At 46.7% G+C, this 27,055-nt stretch overlaps 1 protein-coding gene across 1 annotated transcript in view; it reads left to right on the top strand.

The window, feature by feature from the left end:
* The window catches only part of dok6 (docking protein 6), a 759,619-nt gene that overhangs the window by 673,536 nt on the left and 59,028 nt on the right, over nucleotides 1-27,055 (top strand). The window contains exons 6-7 of the mRNA XM_085993440.1: nucleotides 2,481-2,619; nucleotides 13,465-13,579. Of these exons, the coding sequence (XP_085849566.1) occupies nucleotides 2,481-2,619; nucleotides 13,465-13,579 (254 nt within the window). The remainder of the gene's footprint in view (nucleotides 1-2,480; nucleotides 2,620-13,464; nucleotides 13,580-27,055) is intronic.

The following is a 27,055-nucleotide window of genomic DNA, read 5'->3' as shown; positions in this document are numbered from 1 at the left end:
ATTGAGATCATTGAAAGGTTTGCGCCGCTGTAGTCTGGTCCCCCTGACAACATCCCTGCCTGTGTCCTCCTGTGCAATGTGCAACCAGGATGCGTTGGTGTCCTGGGGAGCTGTCTTCCGCCCATTGGAAGGAAAGAGAACCTCCCTGCGTGCTGTGACTCCCTCCATAAGCATACGGAGGGAGTCATGGGAGAACCTGGGTGCAGCCGTGCACCTCTGTGCAGTGCTCGTCAGTGTTTGCAGCACCTCAATGCTGCAGAACACTGACAACAGAACTGTTAAAATCATTTTGGACATGGTCCTTTTAAGGAAACCGGCTGATGACGCGTCATCAAATGACGTCATCAGACCCGCTTCCTATTAATTGGCCGGGAACTTCGCAGGGCGGGCTTAAGAAGCCCAATCAACGGAAAATCTTGAAGGCCAGGATCGAGACAGATGCGAGGTCCCCACACGTCACGGACGTCGCCCGCCACGGACCCGCCGAGTTTGGATAAATCCAGCCTATACTGTAATATTCGTAACCCCTTAGGCCTAAGCTGTTATTATAGTGACAGTATCTTTATGATGTTATTCACAGAGGCAACCTGCTAGCACTCAGTTATCACTCAGTAAAATGACAGAACAAAGCTGTTAAGTCTGCTGGGCTTTTTTAAAGGGACATTGGCACCATGAACTGGCAAACCTTTGACTATAAACACACTGTGCAGTGACATAAATCGAATTGAACTGCATCATTGGATCACTTGTGTGTGATATCAATATGATGAAAATAACAAATGCCTCTGTTGCCTCTACTCTCTTAGCTCCCACCACTCCCTAAACGGTTTGCCATATATTTTTCCCGATGATCGGCGCGGCAGAAGCGCCTATGGGAAAATCAGGTGCAAGTTGCTCCCGGTTTTCCATCCGTTCTTTTAATCCGTTTTGCTGGTGTGGATATGGATTCGGAGTGAGGAGGTGTACTAATAACACCAGTGCATTATGATCTGTCTACCGATCCACTGTAGGCCTTTTTAATTAGCCTTTTCAGTTTTTGCTGACATTGCAAATATTTGGTAAAGTTTAGAAAACGCAACACATGAATCACGCTCAGTCAGCCAACAGTAAGTTATTAATACCATTGGTACTGAACAGTGAGGTTGCAAGCAATCTCTTCACCTTACAATGTTAGGTATTTGCTCTAGTAAAATTAATAAATATAAGGCCCTGCAAATGAATATCTACAAAACTAGTTTCTAAACAAACAAACTACTTTCAAGCATCATCTTGTTGGAAGTTCTTACCTGTCATAGAACTCATTCTTAGCTAAATCCTCAGCACAGAGCAGCCAAGAATACTCACACACCCACTCCACTGAGCTCTTGACCTCAATAGTGCTACTGTATGAAAGTTGCAAGAAGATAGCAGGTGTCTTCCTGGCAGAGGGAGGGCGCTGCAAGAGCAGAAGAAGGAGGTGGAGCAAACTTGCAGCCCTGGTGGTATCAGTGAAGGGAGAAAAGGGGGTATGGTCGTCAGTTTTTAAAAAAGACTGCGGGGTAAATAACGGCGTGTATAATATGCACGTTATTATTAGTGTGTAAATAGTCCAGCAATTTGTGGTGAGGAAGAGATACCCCGTGAGTTGTGAATTGCCACAAGTTGCTGGATGATTTGAACTGCTCCATCGTTAGCCTCGCAAAAACAAGAGCTCACCCTCCACTTCCCTGTGAGTTTCAAGAAATTGCTGCATTTGCTCAATAAATGCGAATTAAGCTCGCCGCAGAAAGTTAGGGCTGGTACTGAATGAAGTATGGACCCTTTTAATATCGAGATTTATGCTCTTACAATACCCAGAAAGGGAACAAGTGAAACTGTGGAGTCGCATTCCTGCAAGTGGTAAATTGTTCTTAGAGGTTTTTAAAATTAATTTTTTTCTTACTTTTCCTTTCTGTCTTTTTTTTCTCTCTCTCTTAATCCAATCTTTCTTGCTCTCTCTTTATTTCTCTTTCTGTTTCTAATTTCTGACTCTAATTCACCCTATTTCTTTCTCGGCCATTCCTCTGTTTCTTTCTCTACCCTTAAATCTCATTGGTTAAGGAGATAGACTGTTGGTCCCATCGTTCACCAAGATCCCAGGTGGCCCATTGACCTCACCGCACCGTTATCAGCTCGCACTTCCTGCAATTTGTGCCACACACATTTCTCGAGCTGAAGGGCGAAGAAACAAATCTAACAAACGGGGCACGCCGCAAGATGCTTCGCTCCCGCAAATTCTGGGCCAATTATTTCCATGTAGCCTTTCACCACCAGTGCTGAGGTGCGAAACAGGTCATCAAGATGTGACAGGCATCAAATTGCTACAAGTCTGCAACATTCAGAACTAAGTATTAATTCAGTAGAATATACTTCACTTTACTTGACTTCAGTTCAGTGGTACCTGAGTTTTCTGAAAGTACAAATATACAAACTATGACAACTGTTGCATTTGTCATTTACAGAATGTGTGATACAGGAGAGGGACTCTTTACATTTCAGACACGAGAAGGAGAGAACATCTACCAGAAGGTGCATTCAGCAACTCTGGCCATAGCTGAACAGCATGAACAACTAATGCTGGAGATGGAGAAAAAAACACGGGTATGTACCATCTAGACTTTGGCATCATTTAGGTAAAAAGGATTCTATGTGTCTAGGGTGCTTTCTGTTATAGGGTCCAGTACAGCAATTTGGTAGGAGCATTTCCAAATTCCTTTGGTAGGAAAAGGTCAGGGCAATGCCTCAAGTAGCTCCTGGTCACCTTATCTGAGGAAGGATGTTCTTGCCATGGAGGGAGTGCAGCGAAGATTCACCAGGCTGATACCTGGGATGGCAGGAATGACATATCAGGAGAGATTGGGTTGATTGGGCTTATACTCACTGGAGTTTAGAAGAATGAGAGGGGATCTCATTGAAACTTATAAAATTCTAACAGGACTAGACAGACTAGATGCAGGAAGGATGTTCCTGATGGTTGGGGAGACCAGAACCAGGGGTCACAGTCTAAGGAAAAGGGGTAAGCCATTTAGGACAGAGATGAGGAGGAATTTCTTCACCCAGAGAGTGGTGAACCTGTGGAATTCTCTGCCAAAGAAGGCAGTGGAGGCCAATTCATTAAATATATACAATAAGGAGTTGGATATATTCCTTAAGGCTAAAGGGATCAAGGGATATGGGGAGAAAGCAGGGACAGGGTACTGAATGGCCTGCTCCTGCTCCTATCTTCTATGTATCCAGCTCTCCAAAACAATGGTGAGGGAGGCGGTAAATCAACCCTTGACAGATTGATGCCTAGAAGTTGGACTCTCCAGAAAACTCCTGGTTGAACATGGAAGTCCGAGCCTTCCTACCATTACCCTTGTAGAACCTACCTTTCACTGACCCTTGGGAAAAGTCAACAGAGATCCAAAAAACACACCATAATAACTTGATGCTGACAGCTGGGAAGGAGGACTGCATAGCACTGAAGATGCCCCTGACCATGTCAACCCTCTGCCCACTCTGCCACAATAGGGAACATTCGGGGGTGCTTACAAACAGCAGATTTTGAACCAGGCATGAGAAAGGATCCTTCATATTAAACCAGCTTCTAACATTACAAACCAGATCATAACCATTCTAGGACTGACTGACAAATTGTTACAGTACAAACCCCAACCTGTTCTGTTACCTCAGATTAGGCATTATCCCCAGAACCCGACAATACGCTGTAGACTCCAGCATAAATCTACCCCCACAAAGTTCTGCTTCCACAATATAGGAAAATTCTGTAAACCCATTAGCCAGAGTTCCCACTTTGGATTGCCATACAGGATTGTTCCTACTTGTTAGATAGCCTTCCAACACTCCCTGTCAAGGTTCACATAAGAAAAATGACCACTTAGACAAGGTACTCAAGGGCTACTAATGTCAATGGAACCATGCCAGAGAACTGTTCCATAATGCTATAATAATAATTATAAAACTGTCTCCTCCAAATCCTTCAAAACTAATTATTTGAGTAGGCTGGGATGGTTCTTTAATACTTATTGGCCCAGAAATTCGGGTCGGGGGCTTCCCGCGGGTGCAAGCCCCCGACCTACACTTACGCGCGCCGGCAGTTGACCTCTTGGCCTGCATGGAATTCCTCTCCGAGGCCTGTCCCAGGGGCGTAGTTAGTGCGAAGCGTCCCCTGGGATCACGTGAGCAACAGGCAGCCAATCGGAGCAGGGAATGCTCCATTCATAAGTCTTGACAGATAGACCTGTCAAAACGTATAAATGCTGAGGCTGTAAAACTGTACTTTACCTTCAAATAAATTTTTAAAAAACATCACACTTTGTAAATAAACTATAAATGACATTAAATAACTATTTTAAACAAAAATTTAAATTTTTGAAAAAAATAATTTAATAAAAAAAGGGGCTAAAAATAAACTTACCTTGCTTTAAAGTATTTAAAAGTAAAAAACCTGTGGAAAAAATGTTTTAATTTTAAATAATTGACCACTTACCTTTGAAAATGAAGTCCTTACGGCTGCTTTTTACATTTCTAAAGTGTACAGACTTACCCGCACGTTAAAACCTGAAAAGAAAGGAAGTTCAACGCGCACGCGCAGACTCCCGCGTGCGCGCGTTCGACCTCTGAACCCCTTGGTTCAGAGGATCGGAAGTGCCGATTTCCCGCGCATGCGCAGTGCATGCAAGATTCTGGCACTTCCATCGGGTCCACGCGTGAGTACTCCGTCCGTACTCACGCGTTGGGACCCGAATTTCTGGGCCATGATCTCAACACACTTACAGGGTCGGTTAATATTGATCCAGCAAGTTGATCTCTAAGGTCATTTAATATTGATCAGAGGAGTAGATCTCCAAAGCTCTATAATATTGATGAGATGAGTTGATCTCCACAGCAAATCTCACCGTAGTACAACTCAATTTCAATCCCTCCTTGTAAATTAGAAAAGTAATAAAAAATACACCAAACTGAATATTTTAGTGAGCTAAAAAATTGTTCACTTTTCCTGGGCAGTCTTTTTGTCTGAAACCTGACCAACTATCTAAGCCCAAGTCGGCTTTCTTCTTAAAAGAGTCTTGCCTCCTCTCCATGCCTCACTTGGCAGCCTTTGTTGAAACAGAAAAACAACATTTCCATATGAATCATAGCCAAATCCTTTCAATGGAAAAATGATTGAAAATCTGGAAATGCAACAAAGATCAATAACCGAAGTAGTCATTTCAATGTTTCTACTTCATATATCTATTATTTTTGGTTAACGAAGCAGCTTCGAACATGCCAACATCCTACTTGCTATGCGGCATAATTGCTCATCAGCCATGCAGTACTCTGTCTTCTGACTCAACCTGTGAGTTTCCATTAAGGATGACAGCAAAAGAAATCAATTCAGAAATTAACCAAACAATAACATTTGAGTTTATTTTCAACGCTTTGAATTCGATTCAATTCAGATCTTTTCAGCTTTGGTGGGATCTATCATTTTTTTTTCTTAAGAAAGTGGCCCTGCACATCCACAGAAGCTTTTAAAAAGAACTCTGCTTATCCCTGACACAATGTTTGATGTCCTTCCATCATAAATGGGCAGGAATTCTCTATCTGTGGATGAAACAAAAGCTAAAACTTCAAAAGCCTGCATATTGAATCTTAGTTTCCGTCGACCCAATAAACCTCCTACAATCTGTTACCATAATTGCTCTTCTCCTGCACCTGTTCAGAATGGGTTGTCACATTGCCTTGGAATCTGGCTTCTGTGGCTTAAAACAATACTTCACAATGGCGTGTGACAGAAACTGCTACTTAATTAGTTCGAGAAAAAAATCAATGCAACCTCTGGAACCATCTGTGGCTGTTTGAATTTATTCTGTGTGAGAGTTAGTTAAAATTTCATCTTTTTAACACAAAGTGAAACGTTATCACGAGCATCACTTCGTTCAATTAAACATTTAGCAGCTGTAGTTTCCAAGTTGTAAAAGACATGTATAGTATTACAGAATGAAACTATTGTTTCTGATCCACTGTTAGGGTATTATATTAATTTCTCACTGTTGTAGATCTATGAATAGCCTTCACTGGAAAGGTACAATTAGAACATCATAATGGACAATAGTCGAATGGTTATCGTAGATATGAATTATAAAGTCATTTTTTATGTAGATATATATACACACCATCTGACAGTAGTATTGTGGGATTTTGGTGTAGATATTCAAAGGTTTGAGTTTGGTATGTCTTAAAAGATGTCACTCCTGAGGCTGTGCGTTGGTGCAGTGTATTGGTTATATCATTGTATAATGGTGTGGATCGAGCCTGATTTTTCCCTGCACGGTGAGTTCCTGATCCCAGCCAGATGGTTAAGTGGAGGTGCTGGACAAAGCCTTAGCACTTCTCCACAAGTAAGGAGATAATGAGTTAACCTGGACTGCTCTTGTGAACCCACTGCTAACCTTCTGAGACTAGAAATGACAAAGGACTGTATGGAAGTCACTTACCCATTCTCTCAGCTGGGGACTGGTTCATGTTGCAAGGTATCCAAAACAATAGAAAAATAGCATTTGGGGTGGGGTGGTGGGGGGGGGGGGGGTGTAATTTGTTTCCTTAAGCATTGTGCTGTTGGGAACATCAGCCACTTAATGAAACTTTGGTAACAATCAACCTCATTATTATCAGCACAATTCTCCACGTAAGTAACAGCAGTCTGGTGAGTGGTAGACATTGCTGGCCATATTAATCAACAGTCATATTATTGAGATGGTGGTATTGTCGAATGTATATTTTTAATACTCAAATATTGCTGATGGTGTGTTTACCAGCACCAGTAAAAAAAATCCTAGCAAGCTCCCATGGGTACCACCAGTGATAAGCAAACCAGCTCAAGTTCATGTGAAGTTTTGTTGCTGTAGCTAACCCTCTGAACCCTTTTCAATACCTTTTGCCATAATTATTGTTACCACTGTAACTCAGCAAAGTTTAGATAACAAATCCGTTTCAATACATATTTTCCTTAGGAAAGACTCCTACAAAAATGGCCTCCACCAACCTTGACAATAACTTAAGATTGCCCCATGTGAATGCTCCACCTCTGTGCTCCACAGCTCCGAGGTGACTTGCTCCAATCTTCCCCATGTGAAAGCCCCCCAGGTCATATCAAAAGGCCCTGATCTGTGAAGAACAAATTAGCACAGTGGCATTTCCAGATGGAACTAACAAACTGATTTGCAAAATTACAAGGACAAGAAAACTCCCGGAGAAAGCAAATCAAGACAAAGCCATGGATATCAGAGAAAATCGTTAAGCTTAGTAATAACAGATTTAGCCTAAGGGAGAGTAAGATATAACGCAACTTCCTCTGCTATGTGGGAAGCCAACAAGGTGGGAAGAAAGATTGTGAAAGATGGACAAACAACAATTGCATCATAATGGAAAAAAGCATCTGTCAAAGCAAGCAAGCAAAATGCTTTTAAACTGAAAAAAGAGGTTATGGATCAAGAAAGAAATTTGCAACACACCACAGTATGGAACAAAGAAAATAAGCTGATTACTGATGTACACAATTTCAAGAAATGGAGGAAAGAATACTCTGCCAATCATATAACTATCAAACTAATGTCAATAGCACCCTTGGGACCTTAGAATCAAACAAGACTGAAATTTACTCTCACAGCCAGGCAGCCATCAGAAAAATGAAAGCTGAAAGATCTCCAGGTTAGATTGGAAATGCTGCTGAGCTCATCAAGTCCGATGAAGATGAATCAGACAAGCTATCATACAATAGCAAAATACTGCGGATGCTGGAAATCTGAAATAACAACAGAAAACGCTGGAAAAACAGGTTCTGACGAAAGGTCTTCGACCTGAAACGTTAACTCTGTTTCTCTCTCCACAGATGCTGCCTGGCCTGCTGAGTTTTTCCAGCGTTTTCTGTTGTTATTTAAGCTATCATACAATCTGCTTAGAAAACTGGAGTGAAAGAACTTTACTGAACAATGGGAAAAATCTGTGATTATTATGATCCCGGAATAGGGAAACTGGCTTGTGTGCTGAAAATATTACATATTACCCGTTAATGCATGCATGTTGCTTTGGAAGTGATAAGGGCATGTATGAAGCTGAAGATTTGATGCCCAATTATCCAGGAGCAGTCTGGCCTCAGAGCTGACTGAGGAACAGTGGAACTGAGTGTCAAAACAGATTGCAGAGAGCGAACTGCAGTATCAAAATGCTACAGTTGTTACTTTAACTACCTTATCTATTGCAAAAAGCTTTTTGATAACATGCTGGCTTAATTAACATCTTGTGGCATGTTGGACTATAAACAGGTCCATCTCCTAAAGGACTTGTATGGCACAGCAGTGGGTAGAGCAGTTCAGAATAATAATCTGGTCAGCAGAAATGCACACTACCACCAGATGTGTTTGACACCTTCCTGAAGCTCATAATCAAGGTTACAATGGAGGAATACCAAAAAAAAATTGACTTTGGATCACATGGCAAACCTGCTCCTGACCTATGATTTGGTGATGATAACAACCTACTAAGAAAAATCCAAAAGGATCTTTGGATGATTGTCAGTGATGTTGATGAGGCCATCATTCTATATAATAGAAAAGTAGGAACGTACAGGTCCAGAAAGAACCATTGCAATCCATCTGGCCAGTTGGGGTGTCTACAGAAAGTGATGGGATATATTTTTGTGTGTCTGGCAGCCCCTGCCCGATGGAATCAGTGTGAGGAGCAACCAATCTTCATGGTCGTGCCACATCTGAATAATTTTGGCGAGTCCCAGTGTTGTAGGAGTGTTGACAGGAGGCTCGCCAGTGAGGCAGGTGGGAAATTCGGCCAGCTGCTCCGCGGAGACCAGCCAGATATTGCAACGTAAAGCGGAGGGTCCGGCGGCGGGTGAGAAGATTTTTGTGGGGCCAAGAGGAGCATGCATGCTCCACCTGTCCACACACAAATCAATGCCACAGTGATTTTTCCCACGTTTTCTGAGCAGTGCCTTTAAGGAAGGCTGGTTTGGCAGGGCCCAGTGCAAGACCATAATTGCATCAGGTTCCTACAGATAGCACAGGACCCCAATTTCAATATTTGAGGAGGCCCCCACCTATTTCGGTGAATGGTGACTCCCAAGATGTAGATGGTGAGGCCAAAGAAGGTCAAGGAGAGATGGCTGGGCTGTTGGAGCCCACTCAGTATGATTTTCCTTGCATAAAGGTACATTGTCAATACTACTGTGAGCTATTTATTGCTCTATAAAAGCCAACATTCCATTAACCTTTTTGATTACTTTTTGTACCTGTGCACTTGTTTTTAATGATCTGTGCACATGGACACCCCAAATCCCTTTTCTCCTCCCCAGCTCCTAGTCTCTCACCATTAAGAAAATATTCCAATTTGTCTTTCTCGGATCCACAGTGGATGACCTCACACTTCCCCACATTGAACTCCATCTGTTATAGTTTTGTCCACTCACTTAGTCTGTCTAGGTCCCTTTGCAACTTCCTGTTCCCATCTACTCAGCTTACTGTGCCTTCTAACTTAGTGTCTTGTAAAAATTTGGATTTGCGGTTCTCCATTTCCATATTCCAAGTCATTAATATATGTGGTAAAAAGCTGAGACCGTATTACAAATCTGTGGCGAACACCGATTTTTATGTCAGATTTCCAGCAGCTGCAGTATTTTGCTTTTGTACCATTTGTCACATCCTGCCATTTGGAGACCGTTCTTTTTATCCCTAGGGTAACAATGCTAGTTTCTGCTCAGCCTATATATTCAGGAGGACGGGGCTAACAGATAGGAGCTTGTGTCACACAATATGAATGTTCAGTCCTTATATCAATAATTAAATATAATCCTGGTACAAACAATTTAACGTTTTATTTTTGAGGTACTCAGCTCATTGTAGAAGGACAAATAAGATGTTTTTTTAATGATTGACAGCAAGACGGGCCATTCAGAGTGCCTCATTCCGTCCAGTTTGTTAGCCTTACTCCTTCCCCCCCCCCCCCGCCACCGACCCTGCCTCCTTCCCTTTCAAAGTGCTAAAAGAGTAAATCAGACAAGCAACATGTATCAGGAGCGTACAGAGATCAAGGGCGATGTACAGAAGAAAGAGCAGAAGAAAGGAGATATAGATAAAGAATGAGAAAACGTTTTTGAAACAAATGGAGAGACTGGGGGGGGGAGGGTTGCGGGGGGTAATTTTCATTTTACAGGGGACGGTAAACTGGTGGCAGTGGATCAGCCACACCTTGCCCACCCCGTCTGATTTTCCATTTCATTGAAGTAAATGGAAAGAAAAATCGAATGGGGTGTAAAACGGGTGGCTGACCTGCAACCACCAGTATATCTTGGCGCACTTAAAGTCAAAGCTACCCTCCAACAAGAGGAATTGTTTGAGGCATATATATATATACAATGAGAGAGAGAGAGAGAAAGAAAGAAAGAAGCAGGCAAAAAGAGTGAAAAGACAAACCAAATGGCTGCGACAGAGAGACAGACAAAGTACCAAGACAAAGGTGCAGTTATAAGAAGATAAAGAAACAGTTGCTTTAATCTTTGTTCGTAAGCCACAACATTAGGGATAAACTGATAATAGTAGAATGCTGTTAGCAAAATTAGATGCTTGATAAAAGCTGTTGTGGCACAAATTAATTAGTAGAGAAAAAGTCACTGATAGACCTATTGCAATGAGTCACTTAACAATGTGACATCCTCTTTTCAAAATGTTCTTGCAGCTCCTAGCTGCCAATGAACATTAGTGGGTGAAATTGCATTCTGTGCAATTAGCATCCAAAATGTGTTATCTGGTATCTTAACATGTTATTTGTTCCAATAAACAGGTTAGTGCCTCAGTTAAAATAAAAAACAAAACCATTTCATTTGAACTCACATGCTCATAAGCTAATATCGCACAGCATGATTTCACTAAACAAATAGATAAAAAGATTATATTTACTCACCAGTAATGGAGAAGCATTTCACAGTGGTACACACTGCAAAAACCTCTCTCTAAACCTTGTTGATGTTTTTCTACCTTCATTCTGATTGGGTGACCATTAAGACATATGTTATGTCCTCCAAACTTCATTGTTTGCATCACTTAGTGAATGAAATGAGTCTGTGCATTCTATTTAATTTGTTCTTGGGATGTGGGTGGCATGGACGAGGCTATATTTATTGCCCATCCTAGTTGCCCTCAAAAGTTGATGGTGGACCTTCTCCTTGAATCGCAGCTGTCCGTGTGATAGTACTTCCACAATGATGTTAGATAGGGAATTCCAGGATTCTGACCCAGTGACAATGAAGGAACACCAATGTATGCCCAAATGAGGGTGTTTTGTGACTTGGAGGGGAACTTGGAGGTGATGGTTATCCTACAACATTGCTGCTCTTGTCCTTCTTGGTGAGTGAAGTCACAGGGAAGGGAGGTGCTGTTGAAGTAACCCTGGCGAGTAGCTGCAGTACTTCCTGTACATACTGTGGTGGATATTAAGTTGAATGGCAGGGCACCAGTCAAGGAAACTTCTTTATCCTGGATTGTGTTGAGCTTCTTGAGTATCGTTCTGGCTGCACCCATCCAGGTGAGTAGAGATTATTCCATCATACTCCTGACTTCAGCCTTGTAGATGGTGAAGAAGCTTTGAGAAGTCAGGAGGTAAACCACTCATCACAGAGTACCCAGCATCTGTCCTGTTCTTATAGCCATGGTGTTGATATGGGTGGTCTAGTTCAGCTTCTGGTCAATGGTGACTTCCAAGATGTCGATGGTGGGGGTATCGGCTATCGGTCAATGAGAGTTGGCTGGGCTATCCCTTGTTAGAGATGGTAATTACCTGGCATTTACATGGCATGAATGTTATGGCCACTTGTCAGCACAAGCCTGGATGTTATCCAGGTCCTGCTGTAGACTGGTATAGACTGTTTCATTTATGAATGGAGATGGATCATTAGCAAAAAGCCCCACTCCTCACCTTATGACAGAGGCAAGGTCATTAATGAAGCAGTTGAAGATGATTGGATTGTGAATGTTTCCCTAAGGAAGTAATGTCCTGGGGCTGTGTTGGCTGGTCTTCGACAACCATAACCATCTTCCATTGTGTTAGGCGTGACTCCAGTCATCGAAGGGTTTTCTCCCATTGGCTTCAGTTTTCCTATGGCTTCTTGGTGCCATACTCAGTCGAATGCCACCTTGATGTCAAGGGCAGTTAAACGAGGGTTAATGTATAGTCACTTGTTGCATTAGCATTAATGGAGCATTGGGGCATTTTTAGCTACACCCTCAAAATGCCTCTTGGGGCCAAATTGAATTAACGAAAGCATACACCTGGCATTAGTGTACAAACCCGAGTAAAATTTTTGGCTTGTTAAATTGTTACGCACAAATTAAAGGCAAATTTACTCACACTTGCCGTGCAGTCCAAATCGTATTAATGATTGGCAACTATAACATTGGCATTAAGGTGACATGGTGAGTTAGGAGAAGTCCAGCACAGGATAACCTTGTTTCAGACCTTAAAGCAGCAGAGGTGCTCAACAAGACTCACTTTATTGGGCACATTGGAAGAAGAGAACAAGCAGCAGAAGCGGCCTAATGAAGTCCTGGGCCGTAAAAGAACTATCAGGATCCACTACTGCATTGGGTGATATAGCTTCTTTGACCTCACCAAGGACCAATCTCAGAGGAAGCTATGCCTCACCAAGAAAGCCATAGATGAATTTCCTGTAATGGGACCTGCAGCATCAGCACCCTACTACCAATAGCAATAAAAGTTTTGATGGCACCCAACCATTCGCTACAAGCCGTTTTCAGTTAACAACAGAAGACTTAACAAGGATGAGACAACCTGCAGTTCATTGAAATGAAATAGTTCCAGGCACTTTAACAATGGATTTCTCTGACTGTAAAGACAGTATTTTAAAGAATAACAACACGGAATACTTAAATGGAGCTAATCCTCCACACTGAACATAAGAACTACCTTCTCCTTTAATATTTCTAATTTTACTAAACGACATAAACAGAAGCTTCAGATCTCCAGACAGATTCCTGCTGCTGCAGCACTAATTAGGACGCTCTCACTCTGCGAGGTCAAGAAGATTAGTGAGATGGGGAAATGGAAACGGCAGGTTGCTGGAATGCTCTAATTCTGTGGCCAACTTGGAGATGGGTTGTTAGAGACAGGAAGAGGGAGCAAGCCATGTCTAACTTAGAAGTGCTTAATTCTGTCATTGTGTGCAAAGTGAAAATCTGCTCCACTCTCCCTTCACTGTCATCTCTCAGTTTGATGAACCATACACACAAACTCCAGGCCACATCAGTGCGCTTGGTGTTTTCATTCCGTTTGCATGTATTCTTTCAAAGGTGTTCTTTTTCCTGAAGTGCTGTCATTTTTATTTTTTGGTATTGCACTTCCGAGCATGTCTGAAACAACTTTGTTTCTGTATTTCAGCTGCAGTCCAGTCCCAGCGAGGAGATGACACTGATGACGATAACACTCCCTCGCAGCGCATACTGGCATCACATCACCAGGCAGAATAGCGTCAGCGAACTCTACAGCTTACAAGGCAAGTGCATCCCAGGACAGGCACCTCATTAGCTTCCGTGCAACCAAATCCACAGGGAGTGCGTTCCTCCCCTCGCCCGTTCATTTGTCAATGGGCAGCTAGCACAGTGGGAGGCGTGGCGTTGGAGGCAGTACTGGAACTTGGCTGTGCTTTCCTGCTGCTGCAGACTTTGAGCCAATGCAGCAGTGGACGGAGGTGCGCAGATGAGCCCCAGCTGAGTCATTTGGTCCGCTGCGACGCAAGGTTAACCCGCTAAACCGGGTTATTGACACTTCAGACCCTAAGGAAATTTGTGTGACAAGCTTTTCTTCATTCGGGCTTGGGAGGTTATTCATGTTTTTTCCCCAATGATGGCATCACCCATTCTGCGCCAAAGTCACTGTGGTATGGCTGACTACTTCTTGTAGTAAACAGAAGGGTGGGGTTAGCAGATCCTGCACACCGTACAGCTATAAGCATGCAAGGTACAACACAAAACAGAAACTTGTTTTCCAAACAGGGACCTTACGAATTATTTAAAGATGTTTTACAATTTGCAAAATGTTGACATTGTGACAAGTAGGAATGACTAGAGCTTCTATCAGGTAAGGCCAGTCTCCATCCCAGCTTTGAAGGGCTTGGGTGAGACCAAAGTGAAGAAAGCCACCATGTTTACACTGTTTAATAATTTCTTCAAATAATTCTATTCCAAAAGTTACAGCACAGACTGACCATATTGGACGCTGGGGAACATTTGCTGCAGATGTATTGGCAGCGATTTCTCAAAGCATGTGGCCACCAACTATCGCTTTTGTCTGCAGTCGCTGCGTAGCTAGGGGAGACTGGAGAGAAAAATGGATAAACCTTATTTCAACTGCAATCATTGCAGTCTTTATTTATTGAACTGTATTAATTCCAGTTACCTTGGAAAGGTCGGAAATGCAAACTCCCCGACGAATTGTTCCATTTAGTGGTATAAAGCCACAGCCTGTGATATTTCAATGACTCCTATTACTGACTTTCATTGGGGTTAATTTTCAAATTTGCCGCCTGTGTGGTAACCTGGCAGAGCGGATTGTCTGGCATTTGTAGATGCCCCCCCCGCTCAGCTACCGCCCCCACCCCGCGGTTCTCATTCCATTACCGCCCAGGTACCAGAGTTGAAAACAAACCCCACTGTTTCGAATGACCTCACATACACTTAGCAATGATACATGGACAACAGAAATCTCCAAAGTTTAAAAATGTGAACCCTGTCATTGGTCAGCTGACCACTGCTTCTTAAAGTAAAACTCTATTCCAAAAGGAGAAGCAAAGTAATCTGATGAAGTAACACCACCTCATGAGAATTAAAAGCAAAGCCTTCAAGCCTTGGAACCCTTTTCTGTTTTAATTGCAAACCTCCACTTTTTGTGCAGTGGCAGGTCATTACTGTATCAAAGATGGTGTGGACTAGATCTGTTTGTGAAGGCCCATTTTTTTTAATTCAGTAGTCTTGTGGCTACAGCTGATATGTTCATGCGAAGGTTACTTTGATTTTCCTCTACACTTTTAGTTTTTTTTTCTCTTTGGGGCTCATTAAAAGCTGAACGGTGATAGCGTTGTACCAAGAAGCTAATGTAATACAAAATACATGAAAAGCATCTCAGAATATCTCCTACTCAGCCTATGGGGTTCAAATACACTCATTCTCGATCGGGAACAGTGAACGATTGACTGCGTCACTGATAAATAATTGATTGAATGAACTGATAATTGTCAAGGGAGCACTTATATTTCTACTGTGTTACTACTGCCATCCTCTACTCAGAGAGTTCTGGATCACAATCCTGTTATCATAGGAAGACAACAGGCAGAGGCCAAGAATATCCTTATAGGAAAAATCAGAGGGAGAGTCACCCTGCCCCACTCTCTCACACCTCTTAAGTTCCAGCAACAGAGCCGCTTTAACAGAATACTGGGAGCAACCAACAGAGGAGGAGGGAGTGGGGCTGATTTTGACTTTTGCACGACCGGCCAGCGGATTGCACTGGCTGGCCATCAACTAGATAGGTTACGGGGCACAGTGGGGTGGGGGGGGGGGAGGGGGGGGGGGTCATGTCACAGTCGATGAGGTCCCAGGACGGCAGTGGTCCAGATTATTTTTGTGGGCTCCAGAGGACAAGAAAACAAATAGTTGCGTATTAAGTAATGAAACACCCAAGTGTCAACCCTTAGTGCTGTTCTTAATGGATGGCTTCCTAAGTGTACCACTTCTATCAAGCTTGATCAGAGCTGGTGGTCGGCTACTGTGTATCTTGCTCAGAGTCCTGAGATGCTTGCGGTCAATGACCCCTGAGTGCTGGAGCCCGTGCGAAGCCCTGCTACAGACTGCTGCTCCTGGACTACAACCAAGAGGAAATGGAGGAGGCTGAGTTCAGCTGCTGAACCAACATTGGCTATTGTTAGAGCCATTCTCCAGCCTCCCACTGAGGAGACCTTCTAATTACTCCATCCATCCAATCCATAAATGGTACTCCCCATCTCATCACTATGTCCTATACAAATATGCCTTAACTACACTGTCTTCACTTCATACATAACTTCCAGAGATACTATTCCTGCACTTGCTGATATATTATCCAACACCGTAACAACATAGCTGTGGTGGACATAGTTGCACGTGCTCCTTCAGCAGCATGAGTATATGAAGTGGCTGACTGTTGTGTGTCCGCAGGGTGGCTCTTGGAATTGAGATTGCCCTTGGCCTTTGTGATATGTTGTCACCCTGACAAACAGTACCATCATCATGCCCATGCCTGCCCTGTTATTAGACACTGTCTCACCATGCCCACTGACCCATGTGATAGCGGCAATGAAATTGTTGAAAGCCCTATCAATGGCTCTCTCCATGCAATCGCAAAGCCTGTCCAAGGTGCAGGAGAGAGCATGTTGCACATTGTAGCCCAAGACCTCTATGGCAGCAGTTTAAGCATTCACAAGAAATGCTATGACTGGCCATGGGGCTCCTGCTACAAGAGGCTGTACTGAAGAGTGCCCTAGAGTTGCTACATGCTCCATGATGTTCTGGAATTCCATGCATCAACACATCACAGATGTGGGCAGTGGACTTCTTCACACTAGCCAGCGTCTACTAAAGGTTGCTTGGCACCATCTCCAATGACTACAACAATCTTTGATGTTCAGAAATCATCCTTCTTTTACAAGCAGATGCTCCTGAGGTCTGGAGCCATGTTTTTCTCTGCTTACAGCGGATGCGAACTTGGCGTTTAGAACAGCAGATTCCTGTCCCTCCTCTGCCACCATGATCCATTGCTGGTCACTCATGCTATGTGCATCACCCAGTGCCCTGTCCTCCATCTCAGTATTAAAATCCCCTGGGGTGGATGCACAGGTGCTCTTCAGGATTCGAGTGAGGAATGCGGCATGCTGTGAGGTGCTTCCTTAATTTTGTTTGTCCCTGGACTGCAACTCCGCTTCATATGGCAGACCTAGAGAAAGAGAAGAATAAAAGGGGACATTTTCTATATTGGTATTCTCAGCATGTTATGGGAACACAAATTGGGAAATTGCTCACCCCCTGCCTGTAATTTTTCATTTATTCAAGCTCTTGGATAGAAAACTACTGGCTGGAGGTGTGCAATTTTCCAAAAGAGAAAATCTCATATGCTGAAATGATACCTCAGTGAGAACTTGTTCAACAGTTTGAGTGACATGGAATTCTAGGGTTGATTCCCTATCTGGTGCTCCCAGCATGAAGCAGCGCATGTCACGAGCACTGTTCAAGAAATAACGGGTCCACAGCCTGTTTTTATTAGAAAAAAACAACTTGCTTTTTTCTAGTGCCTTTCACAACCTCAGGATGTCCCAAATCACTTTACAGCCAATTAAGTACTTTTTGAAGTGGAGTCACTGTTGTAAGGTAGGAAACACGGCAGCCAATTTGCACACAGCAAGCTCCCACAAACAGCAATGACCAGATAATCTGTTTTTCAGTGATGTTAGTTGAGGGATAAATACTGGCCAGGGCACTGGAGAGAACACCCCTGCTCTTCTTCAAAATAGTGGCATGGGATCATTTACGTCCACCTGAGGGGGCAGACAAGGCCTCGGTTTAACATCTCATCTAAAAGACAGCACCTCCAACAGTGCAGCACTCCCTCAGTACTGCACTGGAGTGTCAGCCTAGATTTTGTGCTCAAGTCTCTGGAGTTGTACTTGAACCCACAACCTTCTGACTCAGAGGTGAAAGCAATACCACTAATACCCAAAATAATTTAAATGGATCAAGGGGCCATTAGCCCGCAACTACCTAACCAGCGCTCCCTATGAGGTGTGTTCCATGATGGAAGCGTCCCAGTCAAGAATCAGCCCTTGACTTTCAGTGTATGCTTTGGTGTCAGTGTGTGCATGTGTATATGATAAGAAAAAAGAGCAGGAGAAGTTGCATGTAAACTCTGAACTCCCCCATCTCCATCTCCTGCTCTCTCAATTGACTCATTGCCAGAAGACAACTCCTTGGGCCACCTCCTCAAAATAATTAATAGGATTTGAGGTTGTGGGTGGGCCTTCTCCCTCTTGTTATGCAGTTTTCTCTATACAGAATTTGCCAGGAAGACATACAGGAATACCCATGTGCTTGCTCATTGTGGATGTGATTATATGAATATGCATCGTACAGCTACAGTCGGTGGAAGGAGTTGTCAGGGGAAAAGTATTTAAGGATGTGAGGGCCGGTTGCAACGGAAGGATGCTGCTGCGAAGAGTGCCCTGCTGCATAATGAGCATTCAGAGTTCTGTAACATTGTCTGAGTGCGTGGAACTGTAGGTGCTGTGCATACTTAACACATTGGGCCTGATTTTGCTGTCAAACTAATGGTGAGGCTAATGGCATCGCCGTTATTGATGGGCAAATGCTACAGCAACTTCAGGCAAGGTCAGCTGCGAGGTTAAACGTGAAAATCCCAAAGTTTCTGTCCGAGTTGTGTCGCTCCACCGTTAGCTTTGCGAAAATGGCATCGCACTGTCTGCCTCACCATTGAAATGCACTGAGCGACGTGAAGTTGCTGTATTTGCATGGTCGATACGAACTAAACTCGACACAAGTCTTGTCCATTCCAGTCTAAGTACCCTTTTAATGAAGTGATATGTGTTCATTACTGCCAGTCAAACTCTCTGGTACTGAAAATTAACTATTACAAGTATGGAGTCTCATTCCTTCAGTTTTTAATTGTTGGAGATTTTAAAAATGTAAAATCTTTCATTTAAAAAATTTTTTAAAACTTTTTGGCCTAGAAATTCAGTATAGGCACTTTTGGGGCGGTAAAGTCGGGCGGCCGCTAAAGTTTGCGCCCCCTTCGCCGATATTCAGTCGCAACACCCCAAGAGGTTGCTGCTGCGCTAAAACAGGCGATGCACGACTATCTTTAGGCGCTAAGCCGGCGGTGCTGAGCGATACCACCGAGGCTGGGCGCAGCACAGGTGCGGCGAGTTTTTGATTGACGGCAGACACTCTGGCGCCGGTCAGCTCTTAAAGGGGGAGGGTCGATTTGTTTGCCTGCCACGCCCTGCACACTGCAGCCCTCAACCTAGGCCTGACCACTTCAGCTTCACCTGTACAACGCCCAGGACTATGGAGAAGGCCAGGGAGAGAGCGCAGCGCTTCAGCGACGGTGACCTGAGGGTGCTGGTTGGCGGAGTGGAGCGCAGGCGCCATGTTTTGTACCCAGAAGGTGGCAAGAGGCCGCTGCCCAGCGCCTACCGGAAAGCCTGGAGGGAGGTGTCCAACAGGGTCTCTTCCAACAGCGTGGTTGCCAGGACTGCTGTGCAATGCCGGAAGAAGTTCAACGACCTCACTCGGGTTGTCAGGGTGAGTACCCTTTCCAGTGTCCTCCTCATCCTTGCATGTGCACCTCACATTATGGGCAAAGGGACCTGAAAGCCCTAATGGCCAGCCCTCATCCAGCAGCTATGGGACTGGCATGAAAATCACTTGCACATTCAGCACTTTACACACTGTCCAAGCTATTCGACCATGGGAGGCAGTGCAGACAAGATCAGGGCTACACACTGTCCAAGCTATTCGACCATGGGAGGCAGTGCAGACAAGATCAGGGCTACACACTGTACAAGCTATTCGACCATGGGAGGCAGTGCAGACAAGATCAGGGCTACACACTGTACAAGCTATTCGACCATGGGAGGCAGTGCAGACAAGATCAGGGCTACACACTGTACTTAGAGGCCGTCCTTTCTCTTGCAGGCCAAGGTTGCGCACAACCGGCGCAACCAAACTGAGACCGGGAGAGGCCGTCCTGACATCAAAGAGCTCTCCGACCTCGACCAGCATGTGGAGCGCATTATGGGAGGCCGGCTGATTGGCCCCGTCGCCACTGGAGATGCCGACCCTGTTCTGGGCACCAATGGTAAGGGCATGACCTTTTGGACCTCTCTCGTTCCACTTGCGCATCAGATCAGCATCCTTTGCCACTGTCCGACCAATGCGGTGAATGGCACCACTCATGCCTCCCTCGCTGCCGCCCTGTCCTCACTCTAAAGCTACTCTTGTGCCTTCCTGCTTTCAGATGGTGAATCGCCAGGTGAGGAGGCGGGCCCTCAAGCTGCCACTGTCAGCCCTTCGGAAGACGAGGAGGAGGAAGAGGAAGCCGGCCCATCAGTGCCACTCTCAGCCGCGCCAGTCCATGCCGATGTAGGGGACACGTCTTCCCTGGAGGGGAGCCGGGGGGAAGGGTCGGAGGAGAGTGAAGCTCCGGGGCCCAGCGGCCTGCAGCAACACGGGAGGGGTGGGGAAGCTTGGCGGACTTCTCCCCAGAGGGTGAGTGCGGCCTCCAGTTCTGCGACGGTCAGCGCAGAGGAGGTACGCCTCCTAGAGGAAATGGCCGTCCAGGCTGAGCGCAGGCACACTGAGCTCATGGCTGCAGTGGCACGGATGCCTGACTCCATAGAGTCACTGGCAAGGAGTGTGCAGGAATTCGGGTCAGCACAGGCCAGGAGTCTGCAACAATTCAGTGCAGCACAGGCCAGGAGTCTGGAACAATTCAATGCAGCACAGGCCAGGAGTGTGCAGGACATCAATGCAGCACAGGCCAGGAGTCTGCAGGACATCGCGGCAGCACAGGCCACAAGTCTGCAGGACTTCACGGCAGCACAGTCGGCTTCTAGCCAAGTGCTCAGTCGTGCCGTCCATTCACTGGCTGTTGTATTGCGGACACAGACCAGGGCCACACGGGCACTAACTGCTGCCACCCTCGCTGGATCAGCCAGGCCTCGCCAGGGCACTCGCCGCGCAGCAGCAGCCCAGCAATCTGTCCTTCAGCTGGTTGCTGCGCATGCTGCAGTGCTGGCCCGTGCGCGTGCCAATGTGTCAGGTGACCAGCGAGCACCTGCGATCTGCCAGGTTGCCACCATTCCTGCAGCCGACACTGCCACTCCGCCATTGCAGCTGCCACGAGCTGCTGGACAGACTGCTGCCGCCCAGCCACAGTTGGAACAGTCAGCAGCCGGCCCCTCCAAGGCCAGAGCTGGTGCAGGCCGACCCCCAAGGGCATCTGCCGTCTCGCCATCTGCCCCCCAGCAGCCTTCCCCCAGCCTTGCTGCAGCCACTGGGCTCCCATTGAGGAGGAGCAGCAGGGCGGGCAGGGGCCAGGCAAGGATGCGCAAGGCATCGCCCTCGCAGGGCAAAAAGTAGAGGTATGCACAAATGCCTGGTGCTTGTTGGAAGGCCAACACTTGTGCAGTTGTTTGGGCGTAAGGCCGAGACTGGTGTCTATCTTTATTTGTGTAAGGCTGAGACTGGTGTCTATCTTTATTTGTGTAAGGCCGAGACTGGTGTCTATCTTTATTTGTGTAAGGCCGAGACTGGTGTCTTTCTTTCTTTTTGTAAGGCCAAGACTGGTGTCTTTCTTTATTTGTGTAAGGCCGAGACTGGTGTCTTTCTTTCTTTTTGTAAGGCCGAGATTGGTATTTTTGTGTTTTTGGAGGGGGCTTCTCCACATGAGCATGTAATGTGGGAAGGGCAGAGGTTTTCAATAAATTTTTGTTGTTAAATTGCAGTGTGCGTGGTTTTTTGGTAAAGTCTTGGTTGCCCTGCTCGGCTGAGGGCTTGTGGAGCGGCTACATTCATCTGCTGACATTGGCACAAGCCAGTCCCTGAGAGGGGGCCTAGAACCGACGTTCAATAAGCCGGCGACGGGCGGCCCTTGCACTTTGTGCCTCCCTCCTGCGCTGGTCCTCCTCCTCCTCCTCCTGCTCCTCCTCCTCAGGTGGTCCTCCAATGTGTGGTGGCAGTGGCTGAGTCCCGCGGATAGCCAGGTTGTGCAGCATGCAGCAAACGACGACGAAATGGGAGACTCGCTCCGGCGAATACTGCAGTGCTCCCCCGGAACGATCGAGACAGCGGAACCATTGCTTCGGGACGCCGATTGTTTGTTCGATGATGTTCCTGGTCGATTGATGGCTCTCGTTGTATCGCTCTTCAGCAGGGGTGCTGGGCGCACGGAGCGGGGTCATCAGCCAGGTACACAAAGGATAGCCTTTGTCCCCGATAAGCCATCCTCGTGGGTGAGGCTGGGCCTGGAACATGTCTGCCACAGAAGTCTGTCGGAGGATGAAGGCATCGTGGCTGCTGCCTGGAAAGCGGGCATTGACAGCTAGGATGAGCTGCCTGTGGTCACACACCAGCTGTACGTTCAGCGAATGGTAGCCCTTCCGGTTGCGGTAATCCTCGGCATTCTCCAGAGGTGCCCGCAAAGCCACATGCGTACAGTCAATGGCGCCCTGCACCATGGGGAAGTCCGCGAATGCTGCAAAGCCCATTGCACACTGTTGCTGCTTGGCAAGGGCCATGGAGAAGGAGATGAACTGACGTCTCCTTTTGAAAAGGGCATTGGTCACCTGGCGGATGCAGCAATGCACGGCGAACTGGGAGATGTTGGCAATGTCGCCAGTAGCAGCTTGGAAGGAGCCGGTGGCATAAAAGTTGAGAGCCACCGTCACCTTCACTGCCACCGACAGAGACGTCCTGCACCTTAGCTGTGGCTGCAGATCACCGGCAAGCAGCTGGCAGAACTCTGTGACCACCTCCCTTCTGAATCGCAGCCTCCGAACACACTGCTCCTCAGACATCTGGAGATAAGAGAACTGCTGGCGGTATACCCTGGGTGGGTAAGGCCTCCTTTGCCGACGCCTGTTGCCCCCTCTCCGTCTAGCCAGGGCTGCCAGTCTCTCATGGCGCCTCTGAGCCCTTTGGATGTAATTGAGAAAGCCAGCGTTTACACCCATTGCAGCCCCCATAATATGCTGGCAAACAATGAGATGTCAATGAAGGCAAAAACTTTTTGAAAGCTGTGGCCTGAAGCCAGAAGTACCTGCCCGAGTGTTGGGCCAAAGCAGAAAGCAATCTACCTTGGTCTCTCTCCAAAGATCCGTTTTGCAAGGAGGTGTGCTGCAAAATGGCAGCGTTTTATATTGCAGGATGAGTGCCCTTTAATTTGCGCCCCCCGCGCCCCGCATCGGCTGAGCACCGTTCCACTTCACAGTCGCTAGGGGCGCCAGGCGCACAATGGGGCGGCGCGACTGAAGTTCCGGTTGGGGGCGCACAAAGGGCGTTGCACGAGGAAATTATGTCATGATCTGCGCGCGCAGCTGAGCGCGCGCAAAGACTTTGCGCCGCCGCTAAATCTCTAGTGAAGTTGGGGCGAGGCGCAGTTCGCGCTTTGCCCGGGCGCAAGCCGCCTCGCGCCCGGAATCTACTCCTCCTAAGGCGCTAACGGCTGGCGCAACCAACTGAATTTCTAGGCCTTTTTCTCTTAATCCAATCTTTCTTTCCATTGTTTTATTTCTCTTTCTGTACCTGATTTGACATTGAATTCACTCACTCTAACTTACACTTCCGTCTCAGTCCTTGCGCTGTTAATTTCACAATCCTTCAATCTGATTGGTTAAGGAGATACACAGTTGCTTTCCCTGTTCACTCAGGTCTCAGGTGCCCGGTTTTCCTCGCTACGACATTATCAGCTCACACTTTCAGCAACTTGCCACACAAAAAATTAAAAAACCTAAACTTGCAAGAACAAGTCTAGCTAACGGCTGATGCTGTTAGATGCCCTGCCACAGCAAATGATGGCCCATTGTATTGACGTAAGTTTATGATAGATGTTGATTGCACATTCAGTTTTATGCAGCGCCCTGCCAGGCACCGGGAGCTGGCAACCTACAGAACTCAGAAAACTACCAGACAGCTTTTAAAAGAAAAAGCTGACACAGCCCATAAAAAGCTGACAGACCAAAAGACAACATACAATTGAAAAACAGTGATAAATAAAGGCCGATGACCATGGCTACTGCTTCAAGGCGACTGAAGAAGTTACATTCTTCTTTTATTACATTGGATTTCAGGATTATTATTCCTGTTTTTGCATCACATTTTGCAATTCAGAATATTTTTCTGTTAAAGCTTGAAATCCATTGGCCCCACGTAGGACACACAAGAATAACTAGCTACAGTACAATGAGAATGCAGCAGGACATGAATTTGTCCTGACTTCAGCTGTAAATATATCCAACATGCCATCAGTTGTAAAATAGGGTAAAAAATGTAAATGCACAGAAGTAAAGTTTTTGCAGCAAAAACAAAAAATGCTGGAAAAACTCAGCAGGCCAGGCAACATCCGTGGAGAGAGAAATAGAGTCAACGTTTCAGGTCGAAACCCTTCGTCAGGACTGAAAAAGCACAGGAAATGAAACAGATTAAAAGGCCAGTTTGGGGGCTGGGAAATGGGGATGAGAGAACAAAAGAGAAGTGAAGAGACTGTTTTTACAGCAGTGGATTTAGAAAGGTTTTGAAAAGCGAGTGGGCTCTGACGGGGCAAAATATAATTTCTCAGGTAAACTAGGAAATTATGGTTTTGACATTTATTTTTGTGCATTTTTCACCCCCTTTCAATGCATTTCTTTTTGTATTCATCCTCGGAATGTGGGTGATGCTGGCAGGGCCACATTTATTGCCCATCCCTAGTTGCCCTGAGGTGGTGTTGGCGAGTCTTCTTGAACCGCTGCAGTCTTTGTGGTGACGGTGCTCCCACAATGATGTTAGACAGGAATTTCCAGGATATTGACCTAGTACTGATGAAGGAAGGGCAATATGGGAGTGAAATTGGTCTGCGGCAGTAATATGAAATGGGCTGATAGCGAATCGGCAGACCGTTTTATACCGCACCTATTGACTTCAATGGAAAATTATTTGGGGCGCTGTGTAAACAGGCTGCTGACTCACTAGGAAGGTATTCCGCATTACTGGTGCAGACCAACTCCATGCCCTATATCTCCAAGTCAAGAACTTGGAGATATTGGCCCAGAAATTTAGGTTGGGGGCTTTCCGCGGGTGTAAGCCCCCGACCTGCACTTACCTTGCGCGTCGGCCGTTGAGCTGTGGGCCCCCGTGGAATTCTGATCCGGGGCCTGGTCCAGCTGCCGGCGCGCAGCGCTTGCGTATCCCAGGGGCGCAGTTAGTTCGATGCGTCCCCTGGGATCACGTGGGCCATGGGGAGCCAATTGGAGCAGGGAATGCTCCATTCATAAGTCTGACAGGAAGACCTGTCAAAAGTTATAAATACTACAGCCCCAAAACAGCACTAAATCTTCAAATACATTTTTTTTTAAATCACACTTTTTAAATCTATCTATCTATCTATCTATCTATCTATCTATCTATCTATCTATCTATCTATCTATCTATCTATCTATCTATCTATCTATCTATCTATCTATCTATCTATCTATCTATCTATCTATCTATCTATCTATCTATCTATCTATCTATCTATCTATCTATCTATCTATCTATCTATCTATCTATCTACGGATCGTTCTGTCTGTCTGTCCGGCTATGCGCTCGAAAGTTATAGAGCGTACCTACGCGTGCGTTACGTCGAAAGAAAGCTTACCTTTCCGAAACGGTCGTAAGCGTATTTACGTTTCGGCCGGACAAAAATCGCGCCCGCGGTATCCGAAAAACGTTCAAAATTCAGCTCATTAGCATCTCATTATCCGCTCATTAGCGACAGAGTGACCTCGAGGTCGGCCAATCGTACGCCGGGTTCCAGGCGCGTGCGGCCGGGCCCTCCTACGGTCGAGTGACGGGACGATTGACCAATCCTACGCTTTGGTGACCTGACGGTCGACCAATCGGTGCGTGTGTGGGCGGGCCTTATCGTTCTGAACCGAGGTGAGTCGCCGCCATCTTGATTCCAAACTTTTCCTTTCTTTTTCCCGCTTTCTGCGTCTTTCAAAAAAACGTTGCTTTTAAAACACATATTGTTTTTTTAAAAGTTAATTACTTTCTAAATCTTTTATCTAATCTCATTAATTTTCCTACCTTTCCCCGTTTTTCCAGGTAGGCCTCGAAGCCTCGGCCTCTCCTCCGCACCCACGCCCGAGCTAGGCACCTCCCGGCCCCAGTCAACAAGCGGCCCCCGATCGCCGCCATCTTTGTGAAGGCTGGAGGGGCGGGCCTCAGCCGAGCGCCGCTACCTTAGTAAAGGGTGCGCGCGCAGCAGGAGCAGCTGAGACGCGGCATCTCTCTCTGTTCCCCGCTCGGCTCGGGAGTGCTGATCTCGGGCGGGGCTTGGAGAGCGGGAAGGGTTACCCCGGCGCTCTTCAAGCCAGCTCGGGAGGGCAGGGTCATGTCAGGGCGTGGGGCGGCACGGAGCTCCGTGGAGCCATCGCCGGCGCTGGGCTCGGGTGCTTTGTGGGCTGCGGCCGAACAGCGGCTGCGGACCTCGAGCTGACCGGGGCGCTGGACTCGGCTGGGCCATGTCTTTGCGGGTGTTCGCCTCGGCCAACGGCATCAGGGTGACGGCCGAGGGAACGCGTTCATCCAGGTGCCGAGGCCCGGGCCCCGGGGCGGAAAGAGGGATTGGCGCGGGGGATGAGGGCTCGGGCAGGGGAGAGGGAGAGGGGGGAGAGAGAGGGGGGAGGAGGGGGAGAGGGAGGAAGGGGGTAGGGAGGTGGTGAGAGGGAGGAGGAGGGGGTAGGGAGGTGGTGAGAGGGAGGTGGAGGGGGAGAGGAGGGGAGAGAGAGAGGGTGGGGGGAGGGGAGAGAGAGAGGGTGGGGGGAGGGGAGAGAGAGAGAGGGTGGGGGGAGGGGAGAGAGAGAGAGGGTGGGGGGAGGGGAGAGAGAGAGAGGGTGGGGGGAGGGGAGAGAGAGAGAGGGTGGGGGAGGGGAGAGAGAGAGAGGGTGGGGGAGGGGAGAGAGAGAGGCTGGGGGAGGGGAGAGAGAGAGGGTGGGGAGTGGAGAGAGTGAGGGTGGGGGAGGGGAGAGAGAGAGAGAGGGTGGGGGAGGGGAGAGAGGGTGGGGAGGGGAGAGAGAGAGGGTGGGGGAAGGGAGAGAGAGAGGGTGGGGGAGGGGAGAGAGAGGGTGGGGGAAGGGAGAGAGAGAGGGTGGGGGAGGGGAGAGAGAGGGTGGGGAGGGGAGAGAGAG

The sequence above is a fragment of the Somniosus microcephalus genome, chromosome 7, assembly GCF_052327205.1.
Source record: "Somniosus microcephalus isolate GS21.2 chromosome 7, FLI_Smic_1.0, whole genome shotgun sequence".
Classification (NCBI taxonomy): domain Eukaryota; kingdom Metazoa; phylum Chordata; class Chondrichthyes; order Squaliformes; family Somniosidae; genus Somniosus; species Somniosus microcephalus.
This window is presented reverse-complemented; position numbering and strand designations above follow the sequence as displayed.